This window comes from Struthio camelus, chromosome W (assembly GCF_040807025.1).
Source record: "Struthio camelus isolate bStrCam1 chromosome W, bStrCam1.hap1, whole genome shotgun sequence".
NCBI classification, from domain to species: Eukaryota; Metazoa; Chordata; class Aves; order Struthioniformes; family Struthionidae; genus Struthio; species Struthio camelus.
The window spans coordinates 17685386-17710601 of NC_090981.1; the positions used below are offsets into that span (position 1 = coordinate 17685386).

General features: G+C 38.5%; 1 protein-coding gene across 1 annotated transcript in view; it reads right to left on the reverse strand.

Moving 5' to 3' along the window:
- LOC138064019 (serine palmitoyltransferase 1) overlaps positions 1-24802 on the reverse strand; it is a 38009-nt gene extending 13207 nt beyond the window's left edge. The window contains exons 1-9 of the mRNA XM_068924490.1: positions 24675-24802; positions 21870-21977; positions 14484-14578; positions 11097-11190; positions 10561-10633; positions 5812-5944; positions 4009-4138; positions 1893-1982; positions 1067-1174 (exon numbers count right to left, since the gene is read on the reverse strand). Coding sequence (XP_068780591.1) covers positions 1067-1174; positions 1893-1982; positions 4009-4138; positions 5812-5944; positions 10561-10633; positions 11097-11190; positions 14484-14578; positions 21870-21977; positions 24675-24737 — 894 coding nt within the window. The 5' untranslated portion in view covers positions 24738-24802. The remainder of the gene's footprint in view (positions 1-1066; positions 1175-1892; positions 1983-4008; positions 4139-5811; positions 5945-10560; positions 10634-11096; positions 11191-14483; positions 14579-21869; positions 21978-24674) is intronic.
- Positions 24803-25216: the final 414 nt, after the last annotated feature.

The following is a 25216-nucleotide window of genomic DNA, read 5'->3' on the forward strand; positions in this document are numbered from 1 at the left end:
AGTTTGGACCTCAGAGACATAATTGTCTTATTTCACTCATTAGTTGCAAACAAACAAGTTACTTTTGCCACGCTCTGTAATGCATACAGATGACCATCACTACAAATTTCTATTTTCAGTAGACAAGACTGAAAGACTGTGTGTGTGAAAGTATTTTACATATAAGCCAATTAATCAGATTGTGGTTGGCAAGCATCACAGCAGCACTGTTTGTTTCCTTTTCTAAAGCTGTTTATCATTCATTTTCACTTTTTCACACTCTGGATTGATCAGTTAAAGTGAAAACAAAGAAGGAGTAGGAGTATAAAGCAGGGAGAAGATGAAATGTCATAATTAGATATGCGACTTCTTAGCTGCACTCTGACACTGCCCTGAGGAGGCAAGTAAAAGATGCTCCACACTGAGGAGACACTGGCTGCCAAAAGAGCATTTCTTCTTTCCCCAGCTCAGGTGGTTGTGGCAGAAAAGAACTGCAAGGATTCCAAAATATATAAATCATTCTAGGTCAATACTCCTCAGCAGAAGAAAAACCATAAAAGATACACTTGCTGTGTTGGGAAAATATTTTGGCTGAATCTGCCAGTAAAGGAGTAGGACAACACCTTTGAAAGGACTAACAAAAAGGGACTAACAAAAGCTTTCTCCCATTTCTTTTTACCCTGGAGTCAAGGCAGTAGACCAGAGTGGGCATTGGGAAGTGGCCATTGAGAAGACTTTTCTGACTTACCCCTAACTCCCAAAGACATATGGAGCTGGAAAACATTACAACCGTCATTTCACTGAGCACCAAAAAAAAGTATAAAATTATGCACTGTAAAAATTCCTTTGTTTATCTTCCTCACTAAAGATACATATTGTAAAAAAATATTTCAAGTAAGTGGGTGAAAGAAAATAGTGCCAAGCCCTGAACACTTTACTGCTGATAACTGGACAGAGGGAAAAGCATGTTAAGGATACCGTCATACACTAGTAAATACTGTTAATGCCACAAGAAACCAGTAGCAGAATTTGCCTCTCTACAGGTCTCTTGTTTACAACAAAAAAAATGCAAGAAAATGGCACTTACATTTATGCCAAAGTGTTCAGTAATTCCTCGTCCATGCTCCCCAAGGACTCCAAAGGAAAGGCTCTCCTCCAAAAAAATTCTAACTTTGTATTTATACTTCAGTTTTATCTAAAACAATGAAAATAATACAAAACACAGGACAAACCCATCAGAATTTGGTAACAAAATGGGTGGGGGAGACAAGGTAAATACAGGCAACTACAGTATCCTGAATACTGCAAAGATGTCGGCTCTAGAGTTGAGTTCTGTCGTTAAGACCTGGAAAAAGTTTTCTAACCGTTCCCACGCTGTTTAACACTAAAGAAAGAGTACATTTCATAAATGCCAAAGGTCACGTACAAAAAAATAACCTATCAAGAAGAAACAAAGTTTATCAAACACTTTCAAAATAATACGCTTTCACAGCATTTCTTGACCTACAGGCTGCATAACAAGCCAATTTATGTTGAATAATAAACGTGTTCCTTGGAGTCACTGTTTATTACCGCCATGTGAAGATTTCTTTGAAATTCTGTATTTTTTTTGATATAATTTTAGTTTAACAATTCCGTTTCACATAGCTTTTGAGAATATAGTAGATTTTACAGGCTGAAAACTAAGACCTTAACTTGATATTTATTTCCCAGTCTATTACTACTTACTGATCAGGAGTTTCCATAAAACGTCAGTCTGGGATCCCCATTTCATGAATGTTTGAGAAAGAAAGGAGATAAATTGAAAATTATATCCAAAGCTTTTCTTTGTAGGCTTAATTGCACAATATTACTGTTTTATTAGTCATGTGTGTTCATACACAAAGTTTAAAAAGCAAACTCAAACCACTTACCAATTCTGGAAGAGGGCAGACATCTCCTGTATTCATATACAATCCTTCCACCACAATAAACCTTCGAGTTACACGGGCCTTGCGAGGATTCTTCAGAGAAAGATACGGTTTCAGTTCATATCAACAGTTACTAACAAATGAAGCTCTGACGGTTTTTTGGGAAGGAGGTAACGGGAAGGGAAGGAAGATAATGTCTCCTTTTAAAGTCAGTTTTTACTTTAGTCTAAATTTAGTATTTATCATTTGTAACAGAGGTTGAAATGTGTCACTGGACTATTTTTCTTCATTTTTCTAATAGTTTTAAAACTTCTAACTCTTACACAAAATTTGTTACAAAACAAGGAAACTTAAACCATAAACAATTAATTTGAACATTACGCATAAAATAGAAACAATACAGTACAGAACAAATACTGCAAATCTAGGTCTCTACTACATTCAGAACAGCTCTGTTCCCTCATTAGTCGGAGCATTTAGAAGGCTTTTCAACAACTGGTTTATGCAACCGGATTCTCAATGCAGCACAATCCTCTTAGAAGCAGTTGACTTCACAAGACAAGATCCAGAAGTATTCATAACTTTCAAGTCACAGTCTGGTCTCTGGATAATAAAGGCCATAAGAATATCCTGCACTGGTTTCTGTTTAAACTGTGATCGTAGGATTTGACTTTTGCTGTTCTAAAATGACATTCTATTCAAAAACTGTTAGCAATGGAAAAACCGTAAGTTGTTCCACGGGTTACACTACCCTCAGCATTAATATTCACCACTTATTTCTTCAGCACTGCCCAGTTTTAATTTCTTATCATTTGATTGTGCTAAACCTTTACATAAAATGAAAGGATGTTCAAATTATGGTTCCCTTGTTACTTACTTTAATGCCCTAGATCAGAAAATACCAATAGGATTTAAGCTTTATCACCTTTTCCAGTTCCTGGGAAAAGATTTAAAGAACGTTTGTCTTTCCTAAGTGGCAGGTACCAAAACCAGGTACAGCCCACTTTTCAAGCTGCCCCACCTCTAGCAGTAAGACCTACCCCTTCCTACTCAGGATGTCTTGATTATACACATATGGACTACATTAAGCTTGCTGGCCCCCAACTTACGTTCACATTCAGCTAGCTACATTAAGAAACTTTAATCACATAGCTTAGCCAAAGCACTCTGCTCCAACAAACCAAGTGTGTTATGCAGACAGATCACAACACTACTCTGTCAACTAAATCTAAAATCTCATGTAAAGATTATTTAACAAGATGCATTTTCCATAAACGCATGTAGACTAGCTTCTTTAAATTTGCTATTAATCAGATCTATTATTGATTTTGATTGATGTTAAGCTGATTGGCTTACAATTATCCACTTTATCTAGTTTACTTTTTCTAAGTGTTAAAACAACATGAGCTTTCTTCCAGTCGTCTTCAACTTCCCCAGCATTCTGTGACTGAGGGACGTAACGGAGCTAGTTCTTCAGCAGATTCTTTTAAAACTCGTACACACAAGTTATCTGGACTTGCTGAGGCTGATTTTAGTAGCTGCTTTTGGATACCCCTCTGTATTACTGCCAGAGTATGAAGTCAGTCATCAAGCTGACCCCAAATATAGGTTTTAAAGAGAGAAAACATCGTAAGAGTTCAGTGCAAGATAGATAACTGCCTGAGGAGACGTGAAAGAAAAAACAAACAAACAAACAAAATTACATTCCTTCTATAAATCACACTTAAATCACAGTGACTAGCATCACTGCTTCTGTGTTGATTTTACTGTATGGCTTTCAAACGGATAATATGGGTACAATTTTTAGGTAAAAGCAGTTATACAAGTATCTAAAGGACAAAAACCATGTAAGAGTACCAAAGAATTTCCATACTTCAGTCATCTGCCCACAGTGATGTCCCCTGCCGCTAAAGCCTATGAGTTTACTTCCAGTAGTTATAATGACAAATGTAAAAAATGATCTTAATTACATAAGCAACATCAGCTGTTCAACAGAGATTTAGGAAAATGAGATAACTGTTTATAAGCACTGCGTCCATTCAATTAGAGAACCCAGTAAGAAAAAAAAAGAAAAGGTGATAGGGCACAAAAGAGCACAAACATTTCAAAGGAAACGTACCTTTTGATCTTCAGTCTCCTGTTCTTTCAACAGTCGTTCAAGGTCAGCCATATCATTATGCTTAAATAACTTGATGTTACTACGAGACGCCTGTAATCCCTTCTGAATAGCAAAGCAGGCAGCTTCATCTCTGTAAATACAGTAAACTAAGTTTGCACTCGGTTTAGCATTTATTCAAAGAAGAAAGCTGGCTAATGATCTTTTTAGGACTGTTCTTCTTTTGAGTTAATACCTATACTCAGGTGTAGTTACAACCAGATCTGTTAAAGCATTGTATATTTTATTTACATTCTGAAAACTTATTTCCAAAGCTTCTCAACTTTTCTATACACTATAACTACTGAAAACAAACCCAGAGGTCTTCTTGAAGCGTGCACTGGTCCTTTGGTTGTATGTGACAACAATTCATTTGAGTACAACGTTCCGTGGACTGGGTACAATTCCCTGGTAATCATCCCAAAAGCTCTCTTTCCATTTGCTCTGGGTCTTAGCAGAAAAGCACAAGGATGTGCCTATAACATTTACAGTGGTCTTCAGAGTATTCAAAACCTGATTTTTAATACTCTTTGGGAATTATTATCTCAGTATTCCTATGGGGAAGGGGGTGGGGGAAGTGGCTATTTCACAGCGGCATACACCCAATAATTATTTAAGAGGGGCAACTAAAGCAAACCTCCTGCACATGCTAAATGCAATAATTTCAACCAAGCTGCTTCTTAAACAAGGGAAGAAGATCTTTTTGCTAGTGAGAAACTGAAACAATAAGACGACAGCTAAATCCAGCATGCACCTGCATCTCGAGTATTGTGTGCATTTCTCGTTGTTCATCTCAAAAAAAAAAAAAAAAAAAAAAAAAAGCTGAAGGTGTTCAAAGATGGCCAAAAAAGATGATCAAAGTTATGAAAGAATTTCTATACAAGAAGTCTACTAAGCTAGGAATCTTACACTTAGAAAAGATAACTGAAAATGTTTTATGGTAGACAACTATAAAAGTATCTGTGGTATGTAGAAGATGGGCAAACAACAACTATTCGCTGTCTCTTTTTATAAAAATCAAACACATCAGTTGAAACTAGTAGATGTTACATTCAACATTAAGATATTTATTCATACAATGCTCAGTTCAACTGTGAAATTATATGCCAGAGGCGCACTCTGGATAGTAAACATTTCTACTGGTTCAAAAACAATAGGAAAAATTAAGAAAAATCCATGAAGATCTATTGAACCCAAAAACCTCCCCTTTGGTTCAGAAAGTTTTAAGTGTTTTTACACTCTGTTTCTCCTGGTATTTTACTCTTCCCTAGACAAATTGCTACTGGCTACTCTCAGCAACCAGACAGATACTGGGCTTGCTGAATCCTTGATTTGACCCAGTATAGCTGTTCTATCACTATGTTAATCCACAGTGATATTTATCCAACTAGTCCATTGCAAAAATGCCTGAGGGGAACAATTGGCTTGCAAGAAAGGTGAAAAGCCAACAGTAAATAAGAGAAAAGCACATACGACTATACATTTTCTTTAGAAGAAAGTTACTATCAGACTTCCATACACCCTTGTATACACAGACCTTGCTTTCCAGCTGAGGGTCCAAGTCTGCTCGTCCTTGAAAAAGCAGCAACTGAATTGTATTTGGAGTACTTGGTTAAAAAAAAAAAAAAAGGAGCTTTTTGTTTAAGTATTTTGTCATATAAACAGCATTATTTTCTAAATGGTTAAATTAATACGACCCACAGTAATCAAAAAAAAATTTAAAAGAGGACTCCTAAATCTGGAATTTAAGAAGAAAACAGTACTTACACAAACACAATGTCTCCTCTTTTTGAATATGCAGGAATAGCACTGGCAATGGTTGCAAATCCATATGAGTATATAATAGCTTCCTCTGTCCTCATGAATTTTGCGAGTCGTTCTTCTAATTCTAAGTGCACATCTATTTGAGAGAAAAATTAAAGCAAACTTAGACAGTTGAATTGCTTTTCTATCAGAAAGACTAATTATGGTTGCTTCAATAATCATCTAATGATTGTTTAATTGTAGTAACAGCATTACAACAAATAACTTACCAAAAAACAGCTACAGTCAATCCACTCTTACTTAAACTGACAAGTAAACCACTATTAATCAGAAGCTCTGATAGATATGAAAATATTTAAGTAATGTGGTGCTCTCACGTTGGTAATTAAAAGTCTATTTGTGATTAGACCACAAGCACATGAGGCAGGCTTCCTGGTCTGTGACTAGGGAGCACAGTTACTACAGTCAGACAATAAACAGCAGTTTAATTTATAGCAGTTAACGAGGTCCTGTTGGCAGACCATCAGTTTTTCCAAGCTGAAGCTTTCACTGCACCTAGCATGGCTATCACTATAATTGGAAATTGCTCTTGTCAGGCTGCAATCACATACCATGTCCTGAATGCAATTCAGCTAACTGAAGAGGTCATCATCCGAATGCCAGAGATTACTCACCCTTAAGATCAATTGACAAAATTATACAAACATTTCCCAAATCAATTCAGTCAAAATGATCCAGGTTAGAAACAAAACACTGAATCAAAAGATTAAGGGCAATACCATATGGTGAGTGGAGGTACTTCAGAAGCAGGCAGAAGCAGAAAGGTGACCACAGACTTAAGTACTCTGCCTAAGCAAGACAACCTACATCAGCCAAACTTATTTTAATTATGCAACTATCTTGCCACCAGGCGCTTCTACTATCAAACATGGTAGTCACGGAATTACACCTTTTAACAACCAGAAACGACGGGGGACTTACGGGCCAATAGAGGTCCTTAGAATAGATCAAGTGTGACTTGTAAGATTACCTCCGGCCAAAGGTTATCTTTTTGCAATTATCCAAAGTGCATCAAAACTAAGTTCAAATGAACAAACACCAATTGAACATACAGATCCTTCAATAGCCTATGAGGCATGGTTACTCCTGTGTTGCTATTTCTAGCCAGTAGGGGTGCAGCAAGAAAGGGTTTTGTAAAAATCTTAACTTTGCCATATGAAACACAAATAACATATCGCTTCCCCATAAGGGCACATTCACCTGTATATTTACAACAACAGCAAAGGATATATCTTGAAACATCAGACTCCCAGTCACAGTCGAGAGCAATTTTATCTACAGTCTATACACTGTAAGACTTTAACTATCTTCTCCTAATATTTAGCTGAGCATCAAAAGTGGAATGAAGAAGAATTTTTATTTGTTTTTTCTCTGATTTTGTTTTAACTGAAAGCAAAAGTTTAATCACCTATTCTTCTTTTAACGTTTTCTTTTTCTACCTATCACTTTGATCCAGCTGTAATAGCTAAACTAAATACATTCAGAGAAACCTAAAATAGCTTTTCTTCTCCAAAAGATTTAAAAGGAAGGATACTGATCTTCTACTTTCTGAGAGAGTCTTTGTATCTTTTTCTTCATTTCTATACGAACTTCAGGACCTATGAACTGAAACTGAATCTCCAGCCAGGCTTTAAAAAGTATGAAATTTGATTCAATTATTGAACCAAAAGCCCAGGAAGGATCTTTTTTTCTGGCAGCAAGCACCAAAAAAGGAGGCGGGCCACATGGCATATAAAACATGTAGCATAAACAACATTCACCCCAAAGCGCTCCTTTTTGAAGCCTTGTCAGCTGAGAATCACAAATCAAGGGGAATAAGGACTAACCTATTACTCTGAGTGACCAGTTATTGGTGTCTAATGGGAAAAAATACTTTGTTTGAGAGTAAAAGATGACCTACACCTTTCAACTAATATACTTGATCTGAAAAGATGAAGAGATCATCATCCAGTTAAAAATGAAAACTTGCATGCTCCTCACTGTGCTTTCGCTCAATAACAAACACCGCACTGAGTAGGGGCTAGAATAAAATAGCGGGCAAAAGAAATATTGCAAGCAACAACCAGCAAGCAAATATAATCAGATGCTACTAAGGAAAAAAAAAGGAATTTTACAAGCCTGGTAAATTTTGCCAAGAATAAGAATACTTAAGTCTACTGAAGGCAAAAACTGCAGGTAAGTGCAAGATACAACATAAATACAGCTGATACAACATCAAATAAGAAAACGGATGCTTTGTTAAACTTGTGAATTCAAAAAGCCTAAGGCAACATTAGTTAAGGCTTCACTGCCATTCCATCATAATAAAAACAGGATACCATCCAACTCATCTATTCTTCAATCAAATAATTTGCTTTAGTTATTTCAGTCAGGTTACATTAGTTGCATTAGCTTACCTAACGGGAGAGCTGCAATCACTAACTACAGTATATTTGCACAGAGCAAGATATGAGTAGAAGATCCTTCTGCATACTTACGAAACCTTAATATAGCTAGTAATGTCAACAACTGCAGAAAAGTGCCAGTGTAGAGTTTAGCATGCGCTAGCACTCAAGCCAAGAGTAAAACTATTGAGACCAAAGCCCACATCTCCTTTTATATACCTTTTCTGCTAGCCCATCTTTATCCTCATTTTCATAGAGTACTGAAGTGACGGCTGCTAGGCAACCTACAAAAACGTTTAAAAAAAGACCTCCCCCTCAAACAAACCCTCACCTTCTCAATATGGAGAAAATTACCATACAGATTCAGAGTCATGCGTGAATATGGTGACATTTCAAGGTTAGCATGGGATAAAGGCATGGAATGCAGCCTTCAGGGATACAGCAGAGTAAAAAGCAAAAATTTCTTAATAGGATCCCACTATATCTAAGAAAACTCTTCAAACAGGCAGCAATACAAAGAATCAAGTTTCCACTCAGAATAAATTAGAACATGGTATCTACCTTTCCAAGAAGAAGAGACTGCTGCTAGTGAGATATGAGATATCAGCCCCTAAGAGGGACTAATTCCGAGCGAGAACTATTGACAGTCATCAATTAAATCCCATACTGGGAGCAAGTGTGAAACTATGTAGCTCTAGACACAACATAACTCACTTACCAAAGTCAGAATGCATGAATAATTGCAAAAAAGCTTTTGATGGGTCCAACATCATGGAAATAACAAGTGTTTCATATCCAGGATTAATAATCCTGCAATACTTTAATGTTTAATGACAAGGAGAAATGGGAAGCCAGTTTGGGATCTAATCAGAGTAGTGGGTGTTTGTCTCAAATCTGAAACCAATTCTCAATTACTTTATTTGTAAAACACAGTATCAGAAAGTGGTCAATAACATCATTTCTTGTCTAGTGACGCCATGCAGCAATACCACAGATTGTACCTCCCGCTTTGTAAAATGAGGCATTTACGTAATGAATTCAAAAGCCAATGAACAGTACTAAGAGGCAGGAAACAACCTGAAGAATCTCTCATTCACTAGAGACAATCAACTTTTAATCACAATCTATTTCAAATAATTACTAAAAAGAAGGACCAAAGTGGAAGATTCCACTAAACTTAGAATCAGGCTGCACTTAAAGAGCAGGAAGCATTAGTCCACAAGTTCCCTTGAGCTATTCAGGTTTTTTTTTGTTTGTTTGTTTGTTTTTTTAAAGAGACTGAATGAATTCCCAGAGATTACTGCTGAACTGTGATCAACTGAGGGAACCTAGCTTCCTAAAACCTCACTAGTAATCAACAGGCTACCATGACCCTGTTTAGAAAAGAATTATACCTCCAGACTAATGAATGGTCTTTAAGATTGATGGTCAAAGACTCAATTTTGTTCCGATATATAGAGTAGTTATCAAATCAAAATAGATGTAGCATGACCATGGAAAAGACTAGCTTGATTAACTGAAAAAATCCAAGTTAGTCTTATGCTGAATTCAGGTCAAGTCTAGCTCTATGAAATCATTTGAGTATAAACATGCTGCAAATTCCATCACTTCTGGGAAGTGTCAGGAAAGCTCACAAGACAACAAATCAATGCTTTTAGCCCACAGCTGTGCAGCTATTCATTTATTACTGTTCGGTTTCCAGTCCCTATTTCAAAATACCGACATCTATAAAGAATCATTTCCAGAGGCTGATATTTAAGTTGCTTCTTCTTAATAAGAACAAAAAAACCTTCAGCAACACCCTCTTGCACCATAAAAACCTCTTAGTTAAAACATTAAGGTCACAAATAAAAGAAAATTTCATTCTTACTACAGCATTAGATGAACTTAACTAATAAGCTTTATCACAGAACCCAGAGATCAGACTGCCCTCGTGTGGCCTATTTAAAAGCATATTACTAACTGGCACTCACAAATTCATCATAGTTGATTAGACTCTAATATACTCTTTTTCTCTACTGCTGCAGTCAAAACTAAAGCAGACTATATTTAACTTTGTAAATTTCCTCCAAGAGCAATACTGAAAGGACAGAGTGAGAAAAAGCATAGAAATCAATAAAAAACATTGTTATCAGTGATAGATGCCGCCAATCATTACCATTACAGTAAAAACAAAATCCACACTGTTAGAGGATATTTGCTCTTCAGAGGGAGAGGAATAATTTGCTGTCTATATACAGGACTGTTTGGTCCAAGTCACTAACCCAATCTGAACAGCTTTAAATGTAAATTTAAAAAAGTAACTGACCAAAAGTACCATAGAATCCTCTAGGTCCACAGGTGCCAACACCATACTTCTTCAGGGATGCCTGGGCTGCATTCTTCAACAGAAGAGAAATACATGAAATATTTATTCCTAAAATGGATCTCCAACGCTTGTATACAATTCACACAACTTCATGCTAGTGTACGTGTACTAGTTCTTGCACTGTAACATAACCAGTTTCACAGAAAGTATAATAGTGTACTGAATTCTGTGAATATATTTCACACCACAGCTACTTTACATGAATGTTTAAGCATCATTCACTGTGCTCTATTGACAACTGACAGTAGATACTAATCTAACGTGACAACTGACAACTCCAAACAGGCACATCAGATAAAATTTTAGAAAAAAAGACAAATGTAAATAGCACAAAATTACAAGATTTATAATCTTTCTTGTTACTTTAAAAGTAGCAAGAAGTTCCTTGACAAAGTTTATGCTTTCTGAAGTCATCCCTAATTTCAAGTTAGCACACAAACTAAAAGAACCAGCACACAATAACAGCAAGCACTCACCTTCACTTTTTCATTATCCAGAAGTCCAAGGAAATTAAATGATGCAAAGTTTATACATTCCTTGCCATTAACCGTGATTTTATGAGTGGGAGGACTAAAAAAATTAGAGATATCTACAGTTATGAGTGAAGAGTTACTTTATGGTTTAGATAAACAATTACTCAAGACTTAAAGAATAAAGAAAAATAGCTATTACCCCTTTAAATATAAATATCACACCCATATTCTGTACTCCAACACCAACCTTGTTTCAACAACTATGCAGTTTAACATTTACAAACTTCAAAACCTCAATTAATCAAAGTGTTGAGAAGTCTCAAAGCTATGTCTGAATGCAAAACCTTACATCTGCCCATTTCCAAATGTGTTGTCAAATATTGAGCTCCTATAGTATTTCTCAAAAACAATAGTTTCAACAAGTTTTTCCTATGTGGAAAGTGGCATCATGCAGTTCTCATAAACAATCAAAATTAAGCAGTGCTGCTCAAAACTAAAGAGTGCTCCCCAACGATAGGATGAGAGGCAACAGGCACAGACTGGAACGCAGGAAGTTCTATCTGAACATGAGGAAAAACAACTTTACTGTGAGGGTGACTGAGCACTGGAACAAGTTGCCCAGAGAGGTTGTGGAGTCTCCTTCCCTGGAGATATTCAAAAGCTGTCTGGATACAATCCTGGGTAATGTGCTCTAGGTGACCCTGCCTGAACAGGGGATTTGGACTAAATGATCTCCAGAAGTCCCTCCCAACCTCTCAACCATTCTGTGATTCTGTGAAATATCAAATGTCTGCACACAGCTGCTCAAAATCTAGTTGCTGACAATACTTTAATGGGTACATTTGGTCAATGTGTGCCAAGTAAACACAAAGTTTAAGCCAAAGTTACTCGCAATGCTGAAGAGGCTGAACATCAATAGAAAAAAACAACACACACAAAAAAATTTTTAACCTGTTCACTTTGAAGATTAAGCATATGTTGCTTTGACCAAGCAACCGTAAACCTTGCGAAACAGCTTCAGGAAATTTTCAGCTAATGTACTGAATGTGCCATACACCTTTATCATTGTCATTCTATCACGTTAAACTGACAAAGCTGAAAGAAGCAGTTCTGCATTACTAAAATGCACCTCCTGCACAGCAGTAACATTATACAAATGTGCAGCAAACTGACTTGGGGAGCCAATCGCCTTTAAAATTAAAATTGCATCAGTTCCTCAGTCTGGCTCATCAATCAGCTGTACCGCATGTTGATGCCCTATTGAAGTCAAACAGCTCCTTAGGTTCACAGATGCTTGTTAGAGTAGGTCTATACCTATGCATTTGGGCATTAGCACAAGGATCAGTATATTCCCAGAACACTATTAACCTGGTAAATGTAAAGTAATTTGCCTCCCCAGCACTGCTTCTCAACCCTAGAACATATACTAACGTTCACAAACAACTTGCCCAGGACAAAGCTGCACTCCTCATCAAAACATGGCCATATTTCGCTATCAGATTTTTACCCAGTCTTCTAAAGGAACGTTTGTGGTTAGACAGAAACCACTGATGGAAAAATTTAGTCCAGTAAATAATTATACCCAAAATATGTATGCTAACGATACCATAAAGCCTTCTTCGCAATCTCAAAAACAACATGAACAAGTCTTTGCAAGAGGAAAAAACATGAATTTCTTCATAGTTTCCCTCATCTCCCTTCCCCAAGCATAACATATTTCTTAAGACATCATTGTATTATCACAGTTTTGCTTATCATTCAGCAACATACATCACTGGAATCTTGTTTAAGTAAAAAAAAATTGGTGAGCAGAAAAAAGCATGTTAACAGATAAAACACGAGACATAAGGTGTTTTACACATTGAGAGAGGAAGAAGTCTGTCCCCTCCCTCTGGTTGGTCAAAATAATTTTTAAGATTTTACCAAAATATTTAATACTTCCTAGAGTAGTCACGAGCCTATACAAACCAAATTCACATATTACATCAAATACACAGTATTAAACTACCACAAACTAATATAATTAAGACATACCTAAGTCACCATTCATAGAAGATACTAACACATGATAATCAGGGAAAGAGGACTGCCTCACTAGCATCAATATGGTTCCTCCTAAAACGCTAATTAAAAAGGGGACAGAAATGCTCTTGAGTTGCAATTAGAATAAAGAAACTTTCATTTCTGTATTAACTGAAATGGGGCCTAAGTTTATAGGCCAAGTTTCAAACTCATGGCTGTTCCGCAGCTTACAGGAAGGTGGTTAGCTGGCAGACTAAACTTTACCAGACAGATGCCAAGTTGTCCCCATAGCTGCTATTAAGTCTAACAGCCACAGCATATTAACCTTCTATCGCAATGTTTCCTGCACTGGAAGGTTCTAAATAATTTACGCATTTTCTGATAAAAGATTTATTTGTGTTTTTTTCAATAAAAAGATCAGAACATCGAAACCCTCCTTTTACTCTAAGGTACTGCTTGCTTCAAAATCCTGAACAATAATGGGGGGGGGGGTGGAAGGGGGGAATCCACTCTTCATATAACAGAAGTCAATTAAAACAGGCATTCTTTTTTCACAGTAGGCATTTCTTCACTGTGGTGGCTGAGCCATCAAAATGGAGCTCCTTGTGAGAGCAAATGATTGTGCTCTGTCACTAGATTATTTTAAAATATTAGTGTGACTGGCAGGATATTAAGAATGTTTACATTTTCTAAGTTACCAACATAAACAAAGCTGAAGCTTGGGAAAGAAATTTCAAAGCAATTTCTGAAATTCTGTGACTCGTGGCTAAATCATGGCTTTTGGCTAAAATAGATGCTTTTATAAGCCTCAAAACACATAAGAAAATAATGGTGACCCGTAACTTCCTTACAAAACAACTTTGCCGTCAAGCATCTCCATCTGGATTGTCCAAATCTACCACCTTTAAAAGGAACTACTGATGATGATGTACCAAATGGCTAGCCACAAAATTAGTTTCTTCTGAAATGTTTTGTGATGATACGGTCCCCTTAATCCCAACCCTGCAAAAGTCGGTAACCACCTTTGGACCTCTAAGCCTACGCTAATATTCAAATAAAACAAGACAAATTAAAATCAAACAATATGGACCCAAAATAAACACAAAGATAACACCAATATCTTAAAAACTGCTGAATTAAAGCATATAAATTAAGAAATATTATCTTAAAAAGTTTGCCTTGATAAGGTTGCACAGAGGAGACCTTAACTTCAGTGGCAAATCCATTGTGCTGTTATCTATAAAGGCAATTCATTCATGAAAACTTTTAAGGGTATTGAAATCCTTACTTAGAAATCTCACATTTAAAAATATGGCTATCAAGTGTTTGAGCTGAAATAAAAACATAATTCACTTCAGTTAAATTTACCCTGAAACAATGTTATAGTTGAGAGCTGGGTGATCTTTCGATACAGGAGGAACAAGTGGCTCTGGCTGCCACTCTTCAATCAATTCTTCTTTTTCCTGCAGAATAGAAAAAAATATATTGCTCAGAAAAGATTTCCATTAGAAAAATGTATTATATTCTAATAAACAGCTGATAATAGATATATGAGAACACACTAGTACATGACACGTTTCTGAGATGCTTAAGACTGGTATTATCTCAGCACGTTCAACTGAGCAGTTCTGCATTCTTCAAAGGGAATGAGATGTAAAGAAAGACAACCCAACAGTCTGCGCATTAAAGATCTTATGGTATGATAATCAAAAGAAGAGAAACTAACTTGATTTCCCTGCCAAATTTTAATCAGTACTATTTCATTCAGTCTATTAACTATGAAAATCCTCCTCTACAGTATATGCAAGTAACTGAATACAAACTGAATAATAACTGAATACAAATTGCCTCACTTCATATTCTAAAATGTTCAAAAGTAAACAACTGTGGTACTAAAATGCTAAGCCAGGTAACACATATATGGGCAGGACGTGGTGGAGAATATAGACTGCAAAATGCTCAAAAAGAGCACCACTACTACTAATCCACATATCCCTGCCTAACCACGGAGGAAGAGCAAAAGCATATTCATTTCCACAGTGCTTTACAAATATATAGAAAAGCTCAGTTCAATAATTTCCTGAAGGACATGCAGAGGACCAGCAGCCCAGACACATTAGACTAGTTGCACATAAGCTTACTTTCTTAAGAAATGAGATACAAGACAAAAAACATCAGCAATTACTAAGACAGATCATCCAAATTTTTCTTCATGACATGAAAGAACTTTTTCAGAGGATTATTTACCAGTATAACAAGACACCTCTGATAAAATATTTGTTAACATGCTGACTTTGAATTTTATGACTACAATGGTGTTACATTTCTCTATTACTTCTCAAAACAGTAGAACCTTTAAGGCTGCTTATTTCAATATCTAAATATTAATACTATCATTGATTGTTAAAAACTTCTCAGCAATAACTTTTCTCGTTTTGATTTTTTTCAAATATGTCTTTCAAAGTCTTCAAAGTAAAAAAAAAAAAGGGGGGGGGGCGTTAGAAATCAAAAGGAGAAAGGAAACTATAGGCAATAATAAATGTTGAACTCTCCTGCATTTTCATCACTTTCCTTTTACTAAGCTAATGAATAACTTCATTTTGAAGTATTTCTGCAATATAAATTAATATCTCAAGAGCTCTGTAAAGGTCTGTTTCAAAATGCAAATTGAAATTTCAATAGTCCTGTATTTCAGGAAAGATAATTTTTATGGGAGCATAGTCACTTATATTTCTAATATTTTGCAGATGTCCTTTAAATACCTTTTTATTTTACTTTTTTATGTTGGATTTTTTACTAGAACTTTATTCGAGGGGCATAAATTTGGAAGGAAATACATGCCATTAATATGTGCAACAGAATTAAATTTAAATATATTCAATATTTTGAAGTGGCTACACTTATGCTAGAAGAGGTGTTTAGTTCCTTTATCCACTGTAGACAGACCACTGAGCCTAGCATGCAGCTGCAGCACGTGCATTGGAATGCTGCTCCGTTTCTTCAGGAAACAGTTAAGCATTAAGGCAGGGGTTACACATTTGCTCTATACCAATGCCACTCATACGCATGTCGAATAGCAGATTTGACTGCTTCATTTAAAAACAATCAAAATAAATAACAGCACGGAGAACTGACCAAACAAACAAAGCTGTATGTGAATACTATTGACTACTCTTCACTACTGCATTGTATTATCAATCAAACTTCGTTCAACATAATCCAGCAAAAGTCCCACATATTCTTGTGTACAGCTGCCCAGTAGTATCCTATACCTGTCCGCAACAGAGTCCAAAGAGACTTCTGAAAAACCAGAAGAGGATGTCAGGATACATGCTCATACAGCCTTCAATCTGCTCCCCTACAGTTGGCATTCAACTGCCTCAAATCCCTGAGGTACTGCGTAGCTCCCATCAACAGTTCTGTGTTCATTTTAGAGCACAAAAAAGTTTTTATGCCATTTCCTAATGCAGAAATCAGGTGGGAAACGGTGCAGCCTGTCAGTTACAGAAGGATAAACAAGAAAATCAAACACCTAAAGGGGAATGATTTAGGAAGTGTGGCATTTGTTCCACGGAGGTGGTTCAAGGCTTGAAAGTAAAGAAGTTTTAAACGCTTTTTTCTATAGCGTAGTTCAAAGGCAGAGCTAGGCAATATAACGTACCTCTTCTTTTGAGAGGGCAGAATTAAAGCTGAGCAGAGCAAGCAAGTACTTAGCTTTTTTTCTTTTTGTCTTAGTTGTATTGAACTATAGGTATAAAAATAGCACTGAATAGCTTAAATATTTAAATGCAGAAATTCAATTAAAGTCTTTTTAATATGGAGTTCAGTAGAAAGAAAAATGATATTTCTAGAAAGACACTATAACTACAATAAATCAGCAGAGTAAAATTGTAATTGAGATGTGTGAATATAAAGGTAATATGCAATTCCTAATTAGTACTTCTCTCTCTCCTATTCATACTAAGTTGTAAGAAGCTTTGATTAATTCTTCGAAACGCGTGGAGCACACAGAAACTCACAGCATAGGTGACAAATCACAGGCAAGATGTGGCAATACCTCGACTTCTTTTTTTCCCCTCAACACAAAATACAATACACAGGAGAAGGGTAAACCTCATTCTCAAAAACAAAGCTTCACTAGTTTTAGCTCACGTTCACTTCCCTGATCTGCTACATCACTGCTTTTAAAGGGACACAGGGACATAAAGGACAAACATCTGCACCTTCTTGTCTTATGTCTTCTCCTTCCATATGTATTTCTGCATGTAGTGCACAGGCAGTAGGGTACCAAAAGTTCTATGACAAAAACATCTTTATCATGGTGAAGCATTGGGGATATTGAGGATTGAAATCAGTGCCAACCTCAACCTAAACAGGCCATCCAAATGACAGCTGGGCCAGTCAGCTGGCATTTTCTGCTGATCTTTCAGAGTAAATGCTTATGAGCGTCTCTCTCGCTTACCAAAAACTACTGATTTAAGACACAGCAAAAACAGACTTTCATAGTGTGACTGTCCTGGAAAGCCTTTACTCCAATGACCTCACATTTAGAACAGCATTTCTGTCTTGTACCTTCCACAGATGCACCAAACTTCAGATCAATATAAAGAATAAGAATGTTAATTTTCAAGTAGACAAAGAAATCAATTTTTACTTTGCAACTGTGACATTTTCAACATATATCAGATACCTAGGGTAAGAGAAGTACTTGGGTGCAAACACACCCAAGACAAATTATTTAAACAAGTTGCTTTGCTGACCCTGGTTTTCAAACAAGGAAATAATTACCTTCATTAAGACAGCTCTTAGGTAACACAAGCACTCTGAAACAGTGTAATACACATATCTATGTCAATATGCATATATTTTCTTTTTATTTGCAGTCATTGCACTCCTCAAAAGATAGGTCTTTAATTTGGTATTTACAGAATCATAGTATAATATACCAGCATGTCATAAATTGGTACAAACAATGAGCACACTAGTTAGACATTTCTCTTTCAAGCTGCACTAATATTTAAAAGGATTTTTACCTATGTAGGGAGCCTTGTCTCAAAGCAAATGAAAGCCTTTACAAGAACAGACTACCTCTGTTCTTCTCTGCAGAACATCCAATGCCTGCACACTATGTGTACAGGAGACAGCTCTCACAGCCTGCAACATTTCTAGGCTATATATTAAACATTTTTCTCTGACAGGAACTCCCTCATACCCTGACTAATATTGGTGTAATAAAACTGTTCTCATACTACTGCTGTAATGGAAATTCTGAAACCAAAGAAAACAACTCTTCCTCCCATACATAAATATAAGACGTTGCTCTTAGGACTTCAGAGATTTTGAGAGCAGCTCAGTATCATTTATTTCAGAGTAAAAGTCACGTCTGGCAGGCTGCTTCTTTCATACAAATGCCTGGTGGCTGGAGAGCGTGCATTGCACCGTTCTGCTACAAGCTGTCTCCTGTAACCCATTCCACTGCTCACTGGCACTTGGCTACTTTGCTAGAGATTCCATTTTGGATGAGAAGTCCATAAGAATCTAAGTAAGTAGCATCCTGTCTGTCTCTTTGTACCTCCTGAAATCCTGAGCTATCAAGAACTGACAGTCACAGAGAAGCATTCTGCCTTTCTAGCTAACGATTCAGGAAATGTTTCTATTAAAGGATGACAGGTTTGGAAGCACTCTTGCTACACATTTGACTAAACTCAGAACCCACCTTTAGGGTGGTTTTCTTCACTGTCTTAGAAGCATGACTCCTGGTTCACTAGGTTGCACAATATATCACCTACTTCTGGTTCCCCAGGATAGGCTGGTCCTGATAGATCATGTTATGCAACAGTGGTATTCTTTGGCAATTTTTATTACGTGGATCCAGCTCTGCTCTGGCAGCATCCCCCACAATAATTCACAGAAAAACTCCAAATATTATTACACGGCTGGCTGACACAAAGGTAGTCAGAGCTCTGCTGTGTGATCTGGCCCATCTTTAATGCCTGTACCCAAACAACCCAGTCATTCTTTCTGGTGTGGCAGAGAGTGGACACCACAGCATTAATCAAACTAAAACAAGTTACATGGCTCTCCTTGCTGAGCAGCTGACATGTTACAACACGCAGCTCAACATGCACACAGAAGCCTCTATGTGGGATCCCATATTGTATAAAACAGACCAGTGTCACCTATTGGAGGATTTTTAGTGAAGATTAAGGGGTTTCCACTGCTAAAATTAAAAAGTTCTTTTTACAGCTCTAACCTTAATTCAAGGAAAGGGACTGACTCACTCCACATTTCTAACGTATTATATATTATTCTCCTTATTTCTTTCCCCAATTGCAATAGACTTGCTCACACACTCACTCACTGCACTGCTGTATTTATGCTTATTTTCAATAAACAACAGCTGTAGACAAGACATTTCCTTCCAAACACTGTTCTTCCTAGCGAAAAAATTACCACCTCACAGCTCTGAAGGCAGAAGCAAAGTCAACTAGACTAGCTTAAATCTAGCTTCATCGATTGTCCGCTAGCTTAACCATGCCATCAGACTAAAGAACGCTCACCTCATATTCTTTTCACTACCAAGATACAGAAAACAAGAAGCTAGGGGTGGTAACATTTCCAACATCTTAAGTCAAACCATCTGCTGTAATACACCTCTTTGCATACTGCATATTCTTTTCTTCTGTGCCTTGCGACTGTGAGTTAATACATCCAGTATCTGTACAACCAACTCTTGATCACTTTAGTTTCTTGCTAGCATTCACATTCCTTTCCACCCCTTGGGCTCAAAAAAGGTTACATAAATCTCATCAGAATAGGACAGCAATAATATGCCTGCATGCCTCTATTCTTCAGAAAGCCTGCTATCATTGTTCTGCCAGTGGACTTCACTCTCACCACCCTGCAGAAACAGGATTAAGTACAAGTCATTTCCAAATGTTTCCTTCCTTTTTCCCCCACTTCTGAGCCCGTGTTGCCATTCAGCTGTAACAGATAAGCTGCCTTTGCAATCTCCCAATTGCTTACTGCACACAGCTAAAAAGATGCAGAGCAAAATTTCCGCCCCCCCCCCACCATTGTTCCAGATTTGTCTGAGCACTTTTGTGAACACCTTCAGTAAAATGGTCTGCCAGTGCATGAAAGAAATCACCTGCAACCAGATGATAACATTCAACACACACACAGAACTATTCGCGTATAATCCCCAATGCTGCAGGGAAAAGACAGGTTTCAGCTTTGCTCAGGTCACCAATTATTGAATCCAGTTGGATGCAAGAGTAGCAAAGAGCTTATTTCCACCACCTACAGCAAAGAGGATGACTCTCTCAGAGGAAAAAAGTAATTCTCCAAAATACTAGATATCAAAACCATCTGACAAGAAGATTCTATTTAATGAACTAGCCTAGTTTGTGAGTGGCCTTCTCCCTAGTAGATCTGAAGATAATCAGGGGCTATTTAAAAAGCTGAAGTACGTCCTCCTAGATCATCTAAACTTTCAGTGATTCACTAGGCTGGAGTTCTCCTCGCATTCACTCCTCCTCTGCATTCTTAATAAACAATGCAACATCAAGAATCTGATGATCAATTCATAAGCCTCTTCAAGCACAAAACTTAATCGCCTTTGCTCAATTCCCACTCACTTCATTTCTTACCTTTTTTTTTTTTTAATATAAAAACACATTACAGTGCTAGGACACTCTAAGCTTGTTTAGTAAGTACTCCTTTTCTAAGGGGCACATTTCCTGCAGATTTGCTCACCTCTGCAGCCCTATGTCTACAGACCTTGCATCCTACTCAATGATCCTGAAACACACTGTACTGTAAAGCCCATATGCTTAACATATATCTTTAGTGTGAGTAACATCAAAGCATGCAAGTGCTTACATACATATTACAAGGGATTACAAGGTATAAAAAGTGCTGATGTAAAATTTCCATGAATCTGTTTCACAAATCCTCCTCTGCATCACAAAGAAATTCCAGTCTTTTAAGCTATTCATGAAGGATACCAGTCTCTTAATTTCTGGTAAATTAAGCTGTTAGTTACTTGGGACTTTGGAGCAATACCTCACAGAAACAGCTTGATTATCACATTGCAGTACATTCCTATAGTACATCTGTCACTGAGAAAACTAATGACTTTTTACTCATCTCAGTATTTTCACATTAAGACAATATGTCCAATCATCCTTCAAATATGCCCAATTGCATCCTCTGACATTATGCAGCAAGCCAAATTGCAGACCACGCCCCAGACAAACTAGTCCTGGGAAATCTCGACAACAATTTCTATTCATTCCTGATAGTCTCCAGCTAGAACTCAGGGAGAAATTTCAGTCTGCACCCACTATTACAGCCTTGTTTGAGACAACTGCATTACAAAAGGACCACCACCCTCCCCCTAATAAACTACAAAAGATCCCTGGAATTCACTTACCACTTTAAATTCCAAGAGTTATTGTTTTCATAGCTCAGCAGTCCTTCTATGGTAATATCCATTCTTTTATACTTAAGTTGTCCACTACAGCGTTTACTTTAAGAGCAAGATCTCAAGTATTTAAGTAATAAGCAGTTAATTACTCCAAAGTAAGAAACTCTTTGAAAGCCTCATTAAAAAAAAAAACCACACACAAACAACAACAACAAAAAAACTCTAGGCCAATTTGTGATGCAACAGTGGCTCAACTCACTGACGTCCAAACACACGAACAGCTATAAACTGATACTCTAAAGAAGAATATTTTTCCAACATACCTTAGGTGTCAGATCAGATCGTTCTTGAAGCTTATAGGTCTTGGAGAAAAGGAGTCTGATTATCCACAGTATTAGAATTCCTTCCAAAATGAGATGGTAAGCTGGGGCCTGGAAATAAAGCATAAAAATAAAACTATTCCTTCTGAATAGGTCTGATATTTTGCAACAGTTTTCTCACCGATTATACTTCTAAAACAAACAAGGTTGCATTGCACCTGTTGATACATATTGCTGAATCACTAAAAGCGAACTGCTTTGCAGCTGCTCCCTGTAGCTATTAACTTGAGTTTGAATGGATTTATTCTATTTGTCAATAAACTACTCTAAAATGATACAAGTAGTTTCAACTCCACTAAAGCAATAAATTGAGTACAGAGAGTAGAGGTACTGCAGATAAGCCCTAAAAATTGCAACAGTAACTGTGAAAGCAGAAAACTTTCACAATAGCAAACTAAAGTTTTTTGAGAGCTTGAAGGTCTGTCTCACCACCACCACCTTCAAGCACAGATTCTCGCAACTATATAGTCCACTAGCAGATCACAGACAGCAAAAGCTACTGTTATTTACAAAGAGACCTCATCCTGCCCACAGAGCCAATTTTTGCACTCTAACACTTAGTCTGATAGCCACTTTGAGCTGGTTTAATCCAGCATGGTCGCCGAAAGTAGTTTTGCCCCCATGCCACTTGCTCTCTTGTGTGGACACAACATTTATGAATGGCTGGAGCGAGGAAGGCCGGTTTCTTCTGGCAGCCAAGCCAGTTTAAAGCGTACGCGGAACTATGGCATCAGTACTTGACATCTAGTTTAAATGACTGGTTTAGTTATTCCATTTCTGCAAGGTTCCAGTCTACACTGTGGAAGTCAGTTGTTGTTAAAGGACTCAAAGGGCATATACATTAGCATACTCCATCTTAAACTCAGTGGAAAGGTTCCCAAGTATCAACAGCTTCTAGTAGGATTTGACATGCAAAGAAAGGAAGTGGAATGCATCACACACCCAGGAAAAGAAAAAGGAAATTGAACATCAAGTTTTAAAACTAGTAAAGAGTTCTACAGTATGTTAGACTACAAACAATAAAATTATCATTTGTAGAGCACTTTTCAGTTTAGCAAAGAAATCAGGAATACATCTGTGGTACAGGCTCCAGGATAACACAAGCAGATCTAATAGAGAAGCAACTGAGGTCCATGCAAACTACCTTCCCACGCTTCTCAATACCTACAGTTATCCTGAATTCAGTGCAGTAGGCTGTACTACTAGCTTTGGTAGCGAAGCACTTCTGTGCTTATATTGCAAACCCTAGTATAAATATCTTTAAAAGTTATCAGTCATTGCCTTTGGAGCACCAGGCTAAAAATGTACCCTGTTTTACAAAACAAAAGGGTCAATACAATACTGAGAAGGCAACCTCAGTGGGAGGAACAGATGTTGTCAGCACCATGTTCTTGAATGACACTGTTTCGTTAAGTGCCAGATCCTGAGGTCATCTTTTGGGAACTATTAGGCCAGCACTCAACATTTAGTCCTAGTATTACAAACAACGTCAAAACTAGCCAGAGCTTTAATTCTGAGGAGTCACATTACCTGATCACGTTTAATACAGAGTAAAATTAAGCATCAAACTTTCTGTGAATAAACTTTTCCATGAACCCCCCAACTGTATTTCAGGGCTCTGCTGTTTCTTTTCCACCTGCCTAGTTTTGCAGATGAAAGAGAAATTAGATAGAGGACTCTCTCATTAGAATCACCCCTGCTGAGCTCCTTAACTATAGATTGGGAAAACCACAGACAACAAAAGGAGAAGAACATGTTATCCCACAGCAATCTAAAGCACCACCTAGCAAAGACTCAGAAAGGACAGCTTCTAACTAGAAGCTAGTCAAGCACTAGTTACGCTGCTCTCCTTTAGTCCACAAACTACACCAATACCACAGACTGCAATCTTTCCAAGGGTCTGTCATAGTAAAATACATGGCTTATTCAATCTCTGCTGCTTTCAAAAGCCGATACTGTTTCCTGGCAGTCAATTTACTTAAGAGGAAAAAAAGGAAAGGCAGTGGATTGTTGACACAATATACTGCCCATCATTAGGACATGCTTTTTATATTCTGAAACAAAGTCTAGATACAAATGTGTCACGCCGATCTCCTCCAAGAGGACTCAAGCACAAACACTTAAAGGTTCTTCTTCTTTTGCAAACAAAACTTATAAACTACCAACCCAGACCTTGTACTCAAAGAATGCAGTACGTTAAGATCATCTTATCAAGCTTTAATGCCAAGTACAAACCTCACGTATAACTTTATAAACTGAAATATAGGAAAACACGTGTATTAGTGTGTGTGTATACACACACACGCTTCTACAGCAGCAGTTTTACATAACAAGGAAAAGGGCTCTCATTCAAAGAAGGCTGCTGATTTCAACGAAGGTAAGACATGGACTGAAGACAGACACGCTCTGCGTTTCAGGGTGCGTCGCCCTTCCGAGTCACCCCTCTCCCCGTGACCAAGCAAAGCTCGCCGGTCACCAGCCCAAGCACGGGCTCTGCTTTCTACCTTCTTATCCTCTACTCGAGGAACAAGCAGTCCCACCGACTACCAAACGAGACATCCCCGCAGCAAGGCGCCTTCACACGCCTCACCCAAGCTCCGGCAACCGCGGGGCACGCGTGAACCCGTCCGCGGCCGGCTCGGCTCGGCTCGGCTCCGCGTCCCCCACCCCGCGCCGGTAACCGGACAGCCCTCCCCCCCGCTCCACGGGGCCGATACGGGACCGGACCCGCACCCCGCCGGGCCGCACCTCGTAGAAGGCCTGCACCATCTCCACCAGCACCCACTGCTGCCCCATGCCCGCCGCCGCCATGGCCGCGCTCGCCCGCTTCCGCGTCTGCGGCGCGCCTGAGCGTCGCCGCCGTACGCCGGCGTGAGGGGCGGGGACGCGGGCGCCGGGCCAGGGCCGAGCGCCCCCTCCCGCCCGGCCGGAGCGTGCCGCCACCTGGGAGGCGCGAAGGAGGCAGGGTCGAGCGCGGCTCTGCCGGCGCCACGACCGCGGGTGGGCGGTGGGGAAGGCGGCTGTCCACCGGGGGGGGGCGGCAGCCCAGGCGGGCTAGGCGCGAGCCACGGCCGTCCGTTAACGGTGCGGCCGCCCTCGCGGGCTGAGGCGGGCGGGTCATGCCCTGGGCACCCCCCCGCCTGCCCGTGAGGGGTGCGCTGGTGTCCGTGCTCGGCGGGCCTGCGGGACCCCCAGCGGCCGAGGGCGGGGTTGCCTCCCGCGCAGAGCCGTTAGGAAGGGCGCGAAATGCCCGGGTGGGGGGCGGCGCGGGCTGCGCCGTGAGGGGTTGC